The following is an 18,282-nucleotide window of genomic DNA, read 5'->3' as shown; positions in this document are numbered from 1 at the left end:
GTAACAGTGAATAAGTTAACTGTTCAATATTAGTTAACCAGTCTACTACTTAGCATGTATTACATGTAGTCGGACGCGCTGCACCATTGGAATTGCTATGCCCAAAATAAGAGCTCTGCTAACTGAAAAAGCCTGTTTCCAAAAACGGCAAAACATCTTAGGTTAAACACCACATAGTAGATACTTTCGCAGCTTTTACGTAACCCCACAATTTGCGAGCTTGGAGAACTATAAAGCTGAAATCTCAATCCAGAAAAGCGAACGGCATCACCAGGTCGTGCTGGTCTTATGTTTTCTGTTCATTTTTGTTATCCATTTATTTATTTTAGCTGTTTATTTCAAAAATAGCTACCCTCACATTGCCACTCAACACGCAGCTTCCACAAGTGCGAAAAAGAAATAAAAGGAGCACACTGCAACGCTACAGTTGAAAGAGCTGCTCTCAAGAAAGGCTTCTGTGTGGCCACTGGCCGACACTCAAGGCCGCCTTCCAAAGAAAGCCCCGAGGTACGACACTTTGCGAAGAGGAACATCGGGAGAAGAAGACTATCGGAAGATGCAGTGCCCAACGTGGCACAGCTTCAAAACGGGTATAAGGAGTCGCGAACAAGAAAAAAAAAAATTCCGCTCCCCGACAGCTACCGGGAGACGACAAAGAGGTTTCAACCTCTTCATTTTTCTGAGATGAGAGAGGAAAATAAACATACAGGTGCGTGACAAAATCCTGCAATAAAGAATAGATGAGACTGTGTTTTGAAATCACGTAGTCAATAGAAACACCTACTGTTTTTACGTTGGTCTGTTTGTTTTTAGGAGTTTTTTTTTCGTTTTTCCGTGCCTACCATCTAGGCTTTGACTTCAAGTGCTCTCAAACAGCGCTCAGTCCCACCGTAGCATCTAACGACACTGCTTCCACGTTTCATTTTCTTTTATGTTTAATGTGATATTTCACTCGTACATTTTTGTTTTTCTATTTATATCCCTCTGAGCGGCGCAACAAAACGTCGCGACTTCGACACTTTTAAAGATCGATGAGAGAAAGAAGCAGGGAACAGAAAGAAACGTGAAGTGGACGGATGAGTTTCCCCGGAGTGGATGGGGGCAGTGCCGGGCATTGAAATGAACAGCCAAAAAAACCAAAGCTTATGCATCAGCGGTGGCTGAGATGTCCCCGCGAAGGAAACCCCGTGGCAGCTCGAAATAGACTTCGAATAAAGAACGATGGTAGTGCCTTCACAGGTCCCCCGCACACTTCGCGTATATGCACTTTCAGTCGTCCCTTCAGAGTCCCCTCTTCGAACTACAAACTATACGCTCAGGGCATCAACCCCGACTCGCTTTTCCGCAAACTCAGAAAAAAAAAAAAGCATTTTGCGACTGCGGAATTCCTCCTGCCTCCTCCTACTTCTGTGTATTCATTTACAGGATTAAAAAAAATTAACCAGTAGGCCCGGACTGTCTGGAGTGTTCCACCGAAAAAGAGACGAATGAAAAAGTATACAAGGGACGAAGCTGAAGACCTTGTTTTTGTAATGCACCGAAAAACCAAATCCCCAGAGGCGTAGCCAGAAATATTTTTTTGGGGGGTGTTATACGCCACCGGTAAAAAATAAAAAATAAAGAGAGCCTGCAAACAAACAATGTCTTCGTCATTTTTCTGCTTTAATAAACCCGAAGGGTTAGCTGTTTCTTTCACTGTAATATCTACATAAAAACAAGAGTGCAAGCAGCACACCGAGGACTTTATTCGTAAAAAACATTTACTTTCTCATAAAAAACACCCGTACAAAAAATCGCGGCTATTCAGAATATTTTCACATAATATACAACAACACAGAAGCTTCTGCTCTACAACAAAGTCAGCAACTGCGAACGAATGGCATTTATCAAAACTTCTGACCTATTCATGCAAGCCTGCGTCCGGCCGCAGAGGCGCATTAAAAAAAAGAGTACTTTTTAATTTTCGCGATAGATTATGATCATTTGAGGACAATGCAAAGGATGAAAACGTACGCTGACATGTAAAGGTACGTTTAATTGCGGGAACTGTGCCTGCATTTAAAAGGAGTATCATATGTCGTGCGATGGCGAAGGCGAGTGACTCTTTTCTGCAATAACTTCCGCTTCTGGTTATGGAGCCGCGACAACGTACGTCAGTCTTATCGATAATAAACCGACACTCTTCTTATTTTCGTTATTACATTTTAGTATATCGACGCGGTGCGTAAATAGCATGGGCGAAAAAAAATACCGAAAGGAAGAGGGATAGGGAAGATGCAGTCAGTGATGGAAGCAGCATTTTACTTTTTGGAGCAGATTTCGGAGCAGTAAAAATGCCAGTTTGGAGCAGCCATTGGTGTTTTCGGAGCAGAAAAAATACCAGTTTGGAGCAGCCATTGGTGTTTTCGGAGCAGAAAAAATATCAGTTTGGAGCAACCATTGTTGTTTTTGGAGCAGATGGCGAATAAATTACGCCAGTGTACCTCCCGTGTTGAAAGCATCACTGAAGCGACTGACAATTACAGCTATTTATTATGAAACACACTGTACATTTCACACAACAGTCAACACGAATGACAAGAAATGAACAATTAAGAATGTGAATAGTTACAGATGGTGTGATAAAACAAGTTAAATATTTAAAGCACCAGTTCTTGTAGCAGAAATAGATCAAAGCCAAAAAAGGGGAGCAACATGATGTGAACTAGAAGAAACCACAGTCACTAATGACACTTGCCACAAAAGAAGTAGAAGTTCAGAATCAATCCGAGCCTGAAGTAGTCAGTCACCCAACACATTTCACAATAGTCTGCACGTTACACTCTACGAGCCCGCACTTTTTCTTTTGAAGCTTCAAGCTTGCAGAGAGCACCCGCAAGCCTTTCCTGTCCTTTCTTAAGTAGTTCCTGGCCACTTTCAATGTCATCAAAAGTTTTTGCCTTCATTCCTTTTGCAATCAATGCTTCTGCATTGCAAAGCATCTTTTTTGCTGACTGAATCTCCATTTGCAGGTCCTGCTTTTGACATCCTTTTGTTGAATTTTGGCCATGGTCAAGTTTGCTTCTTTTGGCAGCTGGCTCACACTCAGCAGTCAGTCTTTCTTGGTAGCGTTTATATGACTGTTTCACAGCAGTGAGCATGTCACGTTTGACTGGAATGGTAGAGACGTTCTTGTCATACCTTTTCGCAAATGACTGTATGGCTCGCAATCCATTCACGCTTTCAATAGACAGTTTGCTGCGCTCCTGTAGGGTCCGGCGATTTTCACTAAAACCCCTCTCCACATCAGCGTTGCCATGTGAAAGAGAAAGCAGGGCTTTTACAAGCTTTCCTACCAGAGGATATTTAATGCCACCATTTTTGTTCTGTAGGCTGAAGACATGTTGCCATGTGCTGTCAAGTCGTTCACATGAATCAACGCACAGCGCTTCAGATGAAATCAGTGAAAATTCATCCATCAGGGCTGAGACTTCCTTGGGAGCAATCACCTCTGGAACTTGCTGGGCCAAGTTTCGAAATGCCACAGCTGAGCTTTCTTCTTGTGCACTGCTTAGGTCAAGACACCTAAGATCTTTTAACACACCATTGTCAAAGGGCAACCTTGAAAGTAGGTAACCCGCAGACTTCATAAAGAAAGTACGTGCCCCCAGCCTAAACAATTTTTTTTCTTCTGCTGACCAGTTCGTGATGGAGCCCTCTGTGTCCACACCTATCTCAACAACTTCCTTCCAGTTTCCTGGACATTCAACGTCAAGAGATTTCAGCTGTTCCCCTGTCAGGTCACGGTACACATCACTTCGCACGAAACGGCTGAGAACTTTCTTGGTCAGCTGTACCATTTCTTCGTACAGAATGTGGAGTAGAGGTTCAGAGCGCTGGAAAAGTTTCAAGAATCCAACAAAAAGATCTGCGACATTCCTCAGAAAAAGTGCCTTTGGGAAGAGGTCTTTCCTGCTGAGACTTTGTCGGAGGCGCTTGTACATTGTGCCAGAAGAGTGAGCCGTTTGCTTCACGTCTAATAGCATGGACTTAAGTGCCGGATACTGCTCAATAAAGCGCTCAAGGGCAGGACCTAGGGTGAGCCAACGTGAATTTACATGCCGAAGGAAGACACTTTCTGGCAGGCCAAGACACTTTTGGTGTGTTTTGAGCACAGCACTTTGAACAGCAGAGTTTTTCAGGTAGTAGTACACATCTAACAAAGTTGATTCCACTTCACTGCCAAACGCTTCAATTCCTTTAGCAAAACTGTTGTGAACTTTGTGCAAACTACACTCTCCTGTGTCTAGCAGTGCAGGATTTACATCTTCCTTAAGCTTTCTTTTCAAACTCTTCATAACATTTGGGCCATCACTGTAGAAGCTCAACATATTCCTTTGAGGAAGGTCTTGGATGCCTTCCTTCACGTGTGCAAGTAAAACATCTGAGGTTGCACTCCCTAAGTGAAATGAACACAAGTGCTCCACCACAACCTGCTTGCAAACTTCAGAAAAGTACCTAACTACAATGTCCAGCTGTTGGCACCGTTGTTCCGGAAGAGGAGTTTCGTCGATTTGGATGGTGTAGTACACACCCGCCTTGTTAAGTTCATCAACAACTGCTCTCTTAAAATATGGCCCAAGGCCATCCGACACTATATACGAGACTTTTTTTCTGCCACACTGAAATTCTTTTGCAACCTTTGAATCTGGAAACATCAGAGGGAAGAGCGAGGTTGCGGTGTCCCCCCATGAATATGGTATCCCAGAAACAGCCACACCAAGAACAAAGTAAGTCTCTGCCAATGTGACACGATCTGCTTCAGATACATCCGGTCTTGCGAGAAGGCATGATGTCAACAGAGCTTGAGCAGCAGCAGGCTTCTTCAAAACTCCCAGCTCATTTCTGTGTTGCTTGCAAGCTTCAACGTGTTGCTTATTAGAAGCATGCCGTTTCACAGCATTTACGCCATGTTGTGAGCAGTTTATAACTTTGTTGCAGATAATGCAAGTGGCCTCCTCCTCTTTTGGTCCTATTCTGCACCACACAGCAATACAGTCACCATTGCCATCCTCTTCATTTAGCACCTGGGCCTTAAACTTGCTTTTCCGCCCTGAAATAATGAAAAAAAAAATTTTTTTTTTCAGACTACTGACAATTGACAACTGCTGGCTCGGATTGTAAAATACAAATAGATATACACATATAAGCTTACTTCATGTCAATCCAATACGCGCCAAAGACCTTTAAACTGATGTCTGAATCTGAAGTCACACTGTTTCGGCCGCCTGCTACTAGCGAACTACGCGCTCCGTCAGCGCCTATTTGGCCTCGTTTGAAAGCCCGCGCTTTTATTTTTACTTTCTTTTAAGCAACCGCGAGCAACACGCAACATGAAAAATTGTACAAAAATTATACGCAACGTGCGATTCTATTGCGATTTAAACCAAGTGACCAATGCGGTTGTTTTCGATCGGCTAAAATAAAGGCCCGCGCCTGCCACCTGAAGCGTGCTAACCCTAATGTCGTCGAGTAGTTCTCCGTGCCCATTGGTGCGAAAAAGTCTAGGTCTCTGCGTTATTTCGGTCAGAAACGGAAAATGAGTCAGGGTGCAAAGCGTGCTCGTTATGCTGTTCATGCTGCCAACACCGCGTTGCCACAGTACGCGATGGACAACAACAGCGAAGTACCGAGCCTTCGACGTCGCGCAACAACGTCGTGACTGAGGACGTTTCCGCGTGCACAGTGCCGACTCCAGCCGCATAACGATAAACACCGCTACCGTGACTGAAAGAACTGGCGAGACGCGCGCCCGGGAAAAGGTGACGCAATTTCAGTCATATCGCCATCTGACTTGCGCCAGGAACTCAAGAACGTTTAAACGCGGTGTCGATCTTACAAAAGGGTACATAAATCACCCTGAAAAATATTCGAAACTTACCTCTGATCGTTGAAAGCGCCATGTACCCGGTAGCGAACCTGAAGGCAGCCCACAAAGAACACGACTACAGTGTTCTAACACTGGAAACACGACGAACAGCTTGCCAACCATGGAGGAAAAAAAACTGAGGAGGGAGCGTCCGGCGACAACCTTGAAGCCTAGTCTTAACAAGTAAAGATATAGCAAAAAAAAGAGAGTGTGTCCCCCCGTGATCGCACCACGTGATAGCGTGCGGTAAAGTCTAGCCTCGCTGCGCGCGCGCATGCGCCGATTAGCGCGGCAGACTAACTGTAGATCAACTTCCTTGCTGTAGACGCCCGCGCCGCGGATCGCGCATACGCGCGCACTAAAACATACCGGAATCAAAACATAGAGGACCGGCTCTGAGAGCGAAAAACTGAGGGAGAAAACGACTTCAAAACACTCGGCTTGCGAACGCTGGCCGCGTGACGTCATGCTCCCTCCTTAGTTTTTTTTCCTCCATGTTGCCAACGTGCGCCGCATGGTGCGCCGTGTAAACATGGAGGCGGGCGCGGCTTGACCCGGCTACGGCCAAGGCTACAACAGGCTTCCCTGGATTTTCAATAATGATGATATTAGACATGTTTTCGGTTTCTGTGTGGCTTGACGCTTGACGTTTTTTTGCCTTCGTTTTCGCAGCGCCGTTTCGGCGCAGATGCGGCGCAATTACTAATAAAAATGCCTGTTTGGCGCAACATGTAGCAGCATTTTTCTTTTGGCGCAGTTTGGCGCAATTGGCGCAGCACTTCCATCACTGTGCAGTGCTCAGAAAAATTCGGTGGGTGTTCTGAGACCGAAACACACCCCCTGGCTACGCCCCTACAAATGCGTGTATAAATGTGGAACAGAAGACAGCAGAAGCTCCTCGCTCCATCTAAGCATGCGGGTTCCACTTCAAGTTTCAGTAATAGACCCAAAATAATAGTCTGCTCCTGAATTGAAAAGCACCCGCGAATGAATAAAAAGCGAGAAAGATGAATTTCAGCCACAACGTTATATACATATACTTCGAAGGATAATCAGTATAAGCATAAAATTAACAGAGCGAGACAACGTATCAACCATAATAAGCGTAAAAAAACCTTAGGCTATGCAAAAAAACCAAAACCACAATTTCTTTAAGCTTTTGCATTCTTCCTTTCCCCGCAAGTTGTCTCAAATTTACTGGAGTAGGCTACTCGGTTTCGTGACGTAGTTTATCCTAGGTCGCGTTGCCGTGCTGGTCGATAAAGAGATACGGGATTCCGTATCCTCGGATAAGGAAAGACATTTGCTTATTCCATACAGCCAGCAATCATGTGATCTAATTACAATATATCACACGATTGCGGCGACTGTGAGCCGGCTTTCGCCTGTCGAAATACGCTGTCCCGTGACGGAGTGGTTCCAGCACTTTGTAATTCTAATATTGAAAGGCTTCAGCTGAGAGTAATATAACTAGTGTAAAAAAACAAAATATACCCTATGGTATATATATAAGAAGCAAACTGCACGTTAAGTGGAGAAAACAGCCACCACGCTGATGGCACGCAAAAAAAAAACAGCTCTTCTAAAAATAGCGTGAAAAATTGCGGAAGGAGCCATGCGATCTTACAATCTATTTGACGCCGTGAACACAAAAGCGGTTCACTTTAACTTCGTTGCTACGAACGATGTGGGCTTAGTAACAGGCCCATAGCAACAGCTCAGTCACCTCCAGCCCTGCCTCGCCTTTCGCCTGTGGGCATTGTTATAAGAAAACAAATGTGTTTTTATTCAGTTCTTTCTTTCTTGTCTATCGACAGCGCGCTTTCTAAGAACCACGAAATTTCATCGCACAAACAATGTTTGCTTCGTGGAGAAAACATGCTAAGCTTTCACCAACTTATCCGTAATGCAGCGTCATATAGAAGCATGAGTAAAACTGAGGCGCCTAGAAAAACAACGCAGTTGCGTGTCGCCATTGTTATCCCACTTAATCGAGCTGCAAAAAAACATCGATGAGGACACAATTGCCGCGTTTAGTGAAAGCTGATAACGCAGCTGTATCTATACCGTTATCTTCATTTTCGTACAAATGAGATTTTCATTTAAGTTTTATTCTCTATTTTTTTAGTGCCCCTCCTGTATGCCACTTCCTATCGAACTATCGACTCGTTTGCACCGCAAGGCTCATTGTCTTCATCTCAAGCGGCAGCTGCAACATTCAGAGCTTAGCGAGAGCAACGTACGAACGCATCAGTACGCGTCGAGTCCTTCGGGCGGCGTCGCAATCTCAGACGCGTCCCCCAATTTTCCGTCCAAAATACCGCTGTCACTGCTGTCATCAGGCGTGCATATCAGTCTTCGCTTCTTCCCGATTGCAAAACAGAAAAATAACCCAGTACAGAGGCGGAAAATCGAGGAAGCGTTACTGGTTTCTTTCGAGCCTCCTACCCTCCTTCAAGTCTTCTTTCCGCTCTTTTTCGCATCCGTGCACTAGTTTTTTGTCATTTCAGCTTCCTAACTGCAAACTTTTTAAAACGTCAGAAGCTGATTACATGTGCGGATTCTTCTTCTCCATTGTTCTCGTAATCCTTCCCTCAAGTCCTTACCCGTCACCAACTTCGCTTACAACTTTCGCTCCTAAGCTGAGGAGTTTACTTTTAGTTTCCTCTCCCAGCACTGACCTCTCCGCTGAAAAACTCTTCTTGTAAAGCCTGCAACCTTATCACTTTTTTTTTTTTTTTTGCGAACGCAGGTTGCGGAAAACCGTGAAGCTTTAGAGCACGCTGCACGGTCTGAGCAGAAGTAGAGGTGACCCTACGTCGTTCTTCATTGCAAACCCGCCTCCAAGTATGCAGCGGAACATGGACGTTATTAAAGCACCTTTATTGATCCCCGAGGCAGACAAAAAGCTTATATGCGAAAGGAGAAGAAAGGCAGGGTTGTAGTTGGAGTATGATCTGTTATGAATCAAACCTGTGCAAAAACCTCGCTTCGCGTAGCAACGACTGACGCGCTTCTCCATTGCGTAGGCGCAAGATCCTCCGCCCCTTCATCGATCCGTTTATTAAAAGAAAAAAAAAACCTGCCCACAGGGTGAGAAGCAGATACCAGCCCCTTTCTCTGGCCACGGAAAGATGAGTTTATTAAGGCGAGGCGTGCCTCTGTTCTTCCTGGTGTAACGATTCTGTGCCCTTTTTTTTTGCGTTAATTTAAGTTTTGTGTACCTTCCTTTCGTTTTTATTTTTGTACCGAAAGTAAAGACCCGCCAAGAAGGACGTTATTACTAGGAAGCTAGCGTAGTTCTAAGCAGATTGGACGAAAGTGGGTCATATAAAAACAGCAAAGATAAGCTCGGAGAGCGATATTTTTCCCCTTTCCTGCTCGAAAAGACCGACATCAATAAGATTTTTCGCCTTGAGCAGTGCCGACACTTCTATTAATGTTACTTTGACAATTATGCATATTTTGAGTTTTTTGTATACTTTAAAACGACGCCTGAATGGGTTCCTTATATGTGCATCACATAGCCTCTAACATCACGCCAACTGTAGTGCATGTAATCAGCTTTGGTATATAAATATAATATTAATTTGGCTTTGCCTAGGCTTCGTTGCTGATTTTGGTTTCACGCCTGGTTTCTTTTATTAATGATTTTTCTTCTTTATTAATGATCTATGAATAGCAGCTAGGGTCGCACAACGCCCATAGCTGCTCCGAGTACCTGCCTTCGCAGGGCAGCGGCGCATCACTTAACCGCTGCACTACTGCGCCAGGAGAGGTATGAGGACTTCCAGGGATCTACGAATGTAGAGAATGACCTTATGCATGTATGAGAATTCACCTATTACGCTATCTTGTCATACCCATAAGTTGGAGCTTAAGTTTCCCCTCCAACTTTTGTTGCTACATTTAGTACTCGTTGCATTCCTGAATTTCGCCTTGGCTGCACTGCTGCCTAGCGGATACGTTCTTTGCATTTTCTTTTCCCTGCGTTGAAAACCACGTTCTCTGGAGGCCCATGTAAACTCCGTGATTGCTTCAGCAGTACTGTAATTATATATTAGTAAGATCACCGTAATTTTTATTTTGCTATGTACAAATTGCAAGAAAGCAACGACCTCTAAACGCTGATGCTGGCAGGAACTTGGAGAGGCGAGTGCCCTTTTATCCCTGAGATAGAATTTTACTAGTATACTTACAAGCGTAAGGCATTTTTAGTGGGCTCTAGCTCACCAGTTATGCGCCAAACTGTGTCGTTCTTCCGAAATCTCAATTACAATAAGCATGTTTCATAGCACACTGTGCTAATTCATACGAGAGTAGTATGCTAGTAGTAAAAACGACGACCCCTATTCCACATGGTGGTGAACATAATACACGGGCATGTTTATACGGCGGCTAAGGATCCTGAAACATTTATAACGCACCTTCTGTGCAAATAAGCAAATTGCTGTAGCAACTTCTTCCAGACATTGCGGTATTAGCCTCAGGTCACTCCACCAACGCGAACGTAGCTACATTCAAGCTGAGCAGCTAAAGACACCGCTTCTCTCGTTCGAGAGGACACACTTATTTATGACTCATTAGCGTTGTGCAAAATGCAAACAGTGCAACAGGCGAATAAAATATCACCATCACATAAAACTGTCTAGATATCGAGGAATCTGTGTGGTTGCGGCGTGCCCTGTCGAGTGCGTGGAATTCGCCCCACTACGTGACTAGGTGCGAAGAGACAACGAAGAAGGGTCCCCAACTTTTCTCGAATCAGTGAGCTACGAAAAGAGGCTTAGGCGCTGGGAGCTGGTTTGCCTCGGGAAGGTAGTCAAAGCCTCGTAGGGACATGTTTAAGCCGGTATGGTAATGCGTTTTCACCGGCAAGATTAGACCACCACCACAGAAGAAAGGCCAACGGCGTCTGAAGCTATGTTCACGTGGCTGCACATTTCAATTAAGGAAGTGCAGTCTTCGCCACTAGTCAGGTCTGGTGATTCTGAACATGTTAGCTCTTCTCAATATTGGCGTCATTCAAGTATGCTTCACACTGTAGACCAGAGACGCCGTGTCGTCAAGTATTTATTCAGACAGAAACATAAACGTAACAGACCGACGCGATTCAGGGGCTTCGTATAAGCTTCATATAGGCCCGTGTGCTGTGCGATGTCAGTGCACGGTAAAGAACCTCAGGTGGTCGAAAGAATGGTTGGGGAGCAGCGGTTTATTACTACGAAGCGGGTGCTGTAACTACTGCAGTGTTCTTATATAGCACACTACCAACATGTAGGCTCAACCTTCATCATCATCATCACCTCGAACAAAGCATCATTGGAAAACAAGTGGCTCAGTGCGCGCATTTACGGTTGGCATCCCTAAGAGCTCCTATCTTTCTATACACCGAGGTATTCCAAAAAGTGTTCCTTCCAACGTATTTAGAGTTATTCGCGACCAAAGCCTAAAACACGCAAAAATGAAGCCGCACTTGCTGTACACGTCTCTTTGTTTGCTTTTCGTGTTCACAGCATTAACGCACACACTACTTCCCAAAACAGTGGACGACAGGATACATTTTTTGACACTTAGCAGTTTCCTTCATTGCAATAGATAGAAGTTATTGGCAATTACATTCAGGTGGTTCTCACGACAGAACCAATCTGAAGAAAATTAAGTTTTCATGAGACTCAAATTCAAAAGAAGAACCGAAAATTAGACAACGTGAAACGAACAAAGCACAGTGGCATGAAGCATTGGACAAGTTCTCAAGCAATAAGACCTAACGAAACAAGTTCGTGGGATGACAGTTTTTCTGCCATCGCGAAGAACCTGTTTAGTAAGTGAAATGCATTTGGGACAATTAGTCTTCCTGGTGGAACCATTTAGTCGTGCAATTTGTTCCACCTGCAGCTCCAAGGCTTCATTGCTTTGTTCTTCCTACCAGTGCCATCCTCAATTCCCGCTTATCCCTAACGAAAGGAAGCTCGCCATCCATGTCTAATTAGAAAATCGAGAAGACCGTTAATTACAGTTCAGCTGGCCGCTTTGCTAAGGCGTAGAAATTATTCGAAAGGCAGGAATAGGAGCACGCGACCACTCATCCATATAACTTCTTTCTCTCTCAATTTACCACTTGTGCTCATTGTTGCAAAGCCGCCGCGGTGGCTCAGTGGCTATGGTGCTCGGCTGCTGTCCCGAAAGACGCGGGTTCGATCCCGGCCGCGGCGGTTGAATTTATTTGGAGGAGAAATTCGAGGCCCGTGTACTGTGCGATGTCAGTGCACGTTAAAGAACCCCAGGTGGCCGAAATTTCCGGAGCCCTCCACTACGGCGTCTCTCATAGCCTTAGTCGCTTTAGGACGTTAAAACCCCATAAACCAACCAAACCAAACCATTGTTGCAAATTTTACTCTTCATAACATCGTGTGCGTAGTTTTTGTGTTAAAAAAGGAAAAAAAAATCGACAAAGAGAAACCAGCTGTTTCTTAGAGAACATTGTATACGTCAAGTGCGTGCTCTGATTGTGGGGGAATTCATCTCTAATGAAGACAACAGTGACAACGGCATATTCTGCTAAAACGTAAATGCTATTTCGGTTATACTGCACACCTATTTTTCATCTTACAGTGTCTCAGGACTGAATCCTAAGTGCTTTTTCACTACGTACAAGTCGCAAAGCGAAATTAGTTTGCCAAAATGTTCGCTTAGTCAGTTGCATTGACCCAAACCACGCGAAACGCACGATCAAAAAAATGTTTGTGTTTTCTTGAGGCCGCTGCATAACGGGATGAAGCACCACGCTAAGAACAGCTCCACTCTGTTCGCGAGAGATTGATTGATGACAGCCTATGCAAACACGTAAAACGTTGTCATGGATGTACGGCCATCACAAATGCGGCAACAGCGATTTAGTTGGACCGCTACTAGATTGCATCCTGGTGAAGTCCTGAGCCGGCAGGCATGCAAAACAGCGACAGTTTATGCACTGAGCATTCAGAAACTGTAGTGTTTTCACACATTTCGCCATATTTATTACGTCAGTCAGGTAAATCACCAGCCCGCGAAAAACAAGGCAGGTTCGTTTCTTTTGCAGCAGTGATGTGGCCTCAAGTAATAATATTTGATAATCATTAAAAATAAAGGCACCGCAACTCTCTACCTCTCAGCGGACAGCTCAGCCATGTCTCGTGAGATGGGATGAAGGATGAAGGGAATGAAAGAAAGAAGAAAGAGGCGCCGAAGTGCAGAGCTCCGCAATAATTTCGACCGCCTGAGGTTCTTTAAAGTGCACTTAAAGCCAGGCTTTGATTTCGTGTCATGGGGCTCAGCAACCGAACGGACTGGCCACTCACGTCAATTACAACCTGCTTACTCGCTTCACGAAGCGGTACTAGGTTTACGGTAGTAGAAAATAATGCATTTTAGCTGTAAATCCAAGTACAGTTTTCTGAAGGGTCTGCGCAAGTTTCTTTCCACGTATCGTAGCTTCTCTGCCAGCCATGAAGCTCAAGCTGCATTACAGTTGACTCTGGTGATTTAATGGCGACTATATGCGTGACTGCAACCAGGACACAGCATGCACGTACCATTTTTCAGTGTAGCGAAGACCGAGGTGATCGCAGTACGACAGACACCGCGCCCCTTTCGATGCGACGAAGGCTCAGTAATTCGGCCCAACGAATCACCGCCACCTCCAGTCAACGATAAAAAGTCACGCGATACTGAGCACGATACCACAGCGTCAACCATGCATTAGTCGATTATTCAACGGCGGAGTCGAACACGCGAGTAAATCCTCTTTCTAATCTTTATTTTTTTTTTTTTTTTGCTAGAAACTGCAAAGAGTAAGTACGACTGTTCCGGGGTCAGAAAGAAAGAAATAAGACAGGAGGAGGCAAGAAGAAGGAATGGAACGTGGTGGTCGAGCCGCCTCGATGCCCCGATCTTAACGAGCCGCTTGCGTGCAGCCGTGGCGCCAGCGGCGAGAACGATGTAGAAACGGTGACTTTCCTTTTCCTGCCCTTTGTCACCTCCCCCGCTCAACAGTTGTCGCTCTCTTTCTGGTTCCCATATTTTTAGACCCCCCTTAGTGGTTAGCGCGCTAGGGGCTGAGTCGGAGAACCCGAGCTCAATCCCAGCCACGGGTGGCCACCGCGTTTCGCTCGAGACAAAACGCAAAAGGTGCCCGTGTGTTATGCATTGCCGATGCAGGTTAAAAAAGCTCAGGGGATCGGAATTAATCCGGAGCCTTCCAATACGGCGTCCCTCGTAGCCCAGGTGTCGCTTCGTAATGTTAGGGCTCACAACCTGCTATTTACTTTCTAATGATAAACAATTCTTTCGCATACCTCCTTTCTGCGACCTCACAAATGCACGGCTTTGTCACATGACCGGCAATTCCTAGCCCACGCTCTATCTCACCTGAGGGCGCGGCCCGGAACAGCAGAGCTTCCGCGTGTGGGCGCGAGGACAACGCCTATGAGGGAAAGGCGTGATCCCGTAGACTGGGCAATAGCGATGAGTACCTTCGGCACTGTCTCACATCTAACACGTAACACCCGCCCCGGTTGTTCGGCGGTTGCAGTTTTGTGCTTCTGAACATGATGTCGCGGTTCCGAAGTCAAACAGCATGATGACCGAATTTTGAGAAAGGTGAAAGGCAGGAATGCCTGTGCACAGTGAGTTGTGTAAACGTTGTAAGAACCCAGCCTTACAACGTCAAATGCAGGACAAAGGCGTCTTCCAAATCCCTCTTGTTAAAATACCTTGCCCTGTGCCACCGGCGGTCATCTTATCCCCACAAACTTCGTTATCTGATCTGCCCCGTCGGGTGATTCGGCGGGCTGAGGAGGGATCTCCATGATGATCTTCAGAACATGACAGAAATGAGTCCGGTGTACCGCGGGGAGGAGAAAATAGGGAAGGAAGAATATGCTGAAGACTTTGGTTTCGTCTCATCACTGCCGTGCATGGTTAAAGGCGTACGCCATAAACTGACATGAAGCTGACCCAGTTTATGCGGCTGAAGACCACGTATATTTATAGCATATTGGTGAGAGTTCAATTCGTGCTGTCAGTGTGAAAGAACACTTCTTTGATGATGACAATGCGTACAATGTCGCAAGTGGGCAGCGAAGCAACGGAGAAGCTTTTCTACACTATTGGCGCTGAAGTGACGATCTCTGTTGATAAAAGCCACTGAGGGAAGTCTACGGTTGAGAACCCCGAATCAGAACATGAAAAACTGGTACGTCATATGCGGTAGCCGAGGGTTAGCTGGCTGTCCCTCAATGTGGAGTGAGATAGTTAAAGCAAACGACGACCCACCGGTTCTGATTATAGGATTTGGGAAGTGGGCCGAGGACGTTTGCACTGACTTTCTCTGAGGTACTCGGGGTGGTGCCAAAAAGTGGACCAGACCAGCTGCAACGACTGGTGGAACGCATATAACGCTGGAACTGAGTGCATCTAGCGACTGCCCTATAACTGTCCTATAATGCGTTTGCACCGTACCGTTATAATGATTCCTTTTCAGTCGCTCAGTGTCAGCTGCTATGACACCGGTTGTATTAATGTTTGGTTGGTTTATGGGGTTTAACGTCCCAAAGCGACTAAGGCTATGAGAGACGCCGTAGTGGAGGGCTCCGGAAATTTCGACCGCCTGGGTTCTTTAATGTGAACTGACATCGCACAGTACACGGGCCTCTAGAATTTCTCCTCCAAAGAAATTCTAGCCGCCGCGGCCGGGATCGAACCCGCGTCTTTTGGGTCAGCAGCCGAGCACCATAACCACTGAGCCACCGCGGCGGCGGTTGTATTAATGGACAGCTCGACTATCGTATCACCTGACTTCAATTTCAACGTTTCTTTTTTCAACCTTATTCTCAGACCTATGCTGATCTGTTTCATCCGCACGTGTCCGTCCTGTTATCCCCTTTAATTTCTCCCTGACGTATCAGTGGATGTCTTTGAAAGGAAAAAATATACCTTTTTTTGTTTTCCTTTCGTCTTTTTCCTGGAATAATTGGTACTAGTCGATTCCTGCGCAAAGCGCTGGAAGACGTCAAGAAAAAAAATCGGCAAGGAAAGGAAATTTTCTTTCCTCTAACCTTCTTTTCCAGTTATAGAGTACTGCAGCTCGCGGACATGAATTACTCCAGGTGGAGGAAGTATTCACTTTGTGTTCTCTTTCCTGCGCAATCTTTGCAGTTGAGAACGGTTAGTCGCTGCGCATAGCTCTTTTTTCCCATCATCTCTCGGAGAACAGCCCTTTTCCGTCTTTTTTTCCCGGATGCCCGAACTCGGCATTACGCTTCGCTAATTTTTTAAGCAGGTTTCGCTTCTTCCGTACTGAAAACCTTATGTCAGCTTTTTTCTTTTTCCTTTCACTCATTTCATCATTCCGGCCTCGTGTCACCGTTCTTTGTCATCGTCGTGCGTCTTCTTCAGCGACCCTTCAGCAAAGATTTCTAATTTTGACCGCTTTCCACCGAAGGGACGTGATACTTCTACACCCTAAAAAGGAAAGTTTGAAAAGACCGTGCGTGAGATTTCAGGTGCAACCACAGTGTGTCGATCTGACCCGAGATAAAATCGACAGCTATGAAATTTCCCAGGTAAAAGAACCTTATTTACCCCGCGGCTCTTCACGTCAAGAGCAGCACGGTAACCATACTGGAGCACTGGAACAGACTGGAACAGAACAAAACTTGCTTTTGTCGCTCTCACCGAAGACAAGCCACCGTCAAATTTCCGACCTGGGGTGTGTGGACATAAGTATTTTCGTCAACGTGCACACGGGCACAGACTGTGTATGCCTTATGCTCTTTTGCCGAGCTCGCCCACACATATCAAGGCTGGTGTGAGTAATCATCACTACCACTGATCTCAGCTGGTTGGCGATTTTGGACAGAAGCCGGGATATACCTTCCTGCACGTAACCAGAGTTCTCCCGTCCTCTCTCCGGCAGTCTCGATCCGCTTGCTGTCGTTAACTGCGCTCCGCCGCGCGTATTCGTGGCATATTTCGGCCGAGCTCAAGTGACTTAGTTTTCTAGAGAAAATGTTTATTTATTTCTATAGAAATTTCGATGTGAAAACCGGATTACCCTAGTTGTTTTTGTATACATGAACGCCGTGCGTTCTTTTCTAACTGAATAAATGCTATCACGCGAATATGAATAATTTTCTTTTCAAAATTTTCTCATGCCTATTGTTCCAGCTTTGAGAAAATTGTTTATAGTTAAAAGTTCATGGGGGTTCAACGTCCCAAAGCAACTCAGACTATGAGGGACGCCGTAGCGAAGGGCTCCAGAAATTTCGACCACCTGGGGTTCTTTAACGTGCACTGACATAGCACAATACACGGGCCTCTATAATTTCAATGGGGGCGAAATTCTAGTGCCTTACGGCTCTTTTTGAAAGGTTCAGTATTTTCGTACTTTTATTATTGTTTTTTATGCCTTTTCTCCGACGTCTCTAGCTTTTATGTTTTTCTCCTTGATATACTGCTGTTAGTATTTAATTATTTAGTGAGTTCGTATTTATTCAATTAGTGAGACGATAAGGGCTTGACTAGGCGAGCGTAGGCTAAGTTGAAGGCATCGAAATCACACAGGAGTACGAGACGAGGAAGCAAGGATCTCCGCATGAAGGGAGCAGCGAACGGACGGCGCAAAGTTCGCTGGCGGACCTCCGCGGACGCAGCGAGGGGAAGAGGATTCACAAGATGGCCACCGGTCAGCGGGGAAGCCGTCCGGGACATGGTGGAGGCCTCTATGGAACCAAGAATTGTGGGCGAAGGCATGAGGGTATGTATCTGCAGAGCGGTGAGGAACACCAAGTTTAAGGCAGTCTAGATGATGGTATAATCCGGAGCACCTCACTTGATAAGAACTTCCAGGAATCCAAGTGCGAAAAACGTAGGGAGAACGAAGACAGGGCTACTATGAGCTGTCGGAGATACGACCGCATGACTCGAAGACTCGGACTGAATCTCGGCGTTTGAAACTCAACCAATTATCAGTCCATTGGCTCCCAGATATCACGCGCCCACTGGTCACGTGCCCAAAGGCTTAAGAAGAAAAAAAGTCTGCCTTCGCGGAGCTAGCCTCCTTTTCTCCTTGTCAGTAACGACCTAGTTCTATCTAGAAGTCGCTATGAACTTTTGCCCGTGTTTCCCATAGCCATTTCGAAGAAAAAGGAGGAGTTGGCTCTTCGCGTAAAATCAACGTGTTTCACATAAGTTCCACTAAAAATAAAAAATGCTGCAAAAAAATCTGTGTTTCACATAAAAAACTGTAACGAGCCTCGTTCCAGACAAAATAATTGGAGCAGAGATTTCAATTGCAACTTATATATAATCGAGATTAAGAGTAAAGTAGATGC

The 18,282-nt window shown here is 45.5% G+C and overlaps 2 protein-coding genes across 2 annotated transcripts in view; both read right to left on the bottom strand.

The window, feature by feature from the left end:
- LOC149341297 (uncharacterized) overlaps positions 1 to 18,282 on the bottom strand; it is a 156,081-nt gene that overhangs the window by 80,761 nt on the left and 57,038 nt on the right. The gene's annotated exons all lie outside the window — the stretch shown is intronic.
- Positions 2,514 to 5,025, bottom strand: LOC149341299 (uncharacterized). Its single transcript, XM_089543326.1, has one exon. It carries the CDS (start codon positions 4,695 to 4,697, stop codon positions 2,817 to 2,819), a length of 1,881 nt encoding a protein of 626 aa, XP_089399452.1. The 5' UTR covers positions 4,698 to 5,025; the 3' UTR covers positions 2,514 to 2,816.

This window comes from Amblyomma mixtum, chromosome 5 (genome assembly GCF_055824585.1).
Source record: "Amblyomma mixtum isolate Tamu chromosome 5, ASM5582458v1, whole genome shotgun sequence".
Classification (NCBI taxonomy): Eukaryota; Metazoa; Arthropoda; class Arachnida; order Ixodida; family Ixodidae; genus Amblyomma; species Amblyomma mixtum.
Note: the sequence above shows the minus strand (reverse complement) of the source record. Positions and strands in the feature narration are given on the sequence as shown.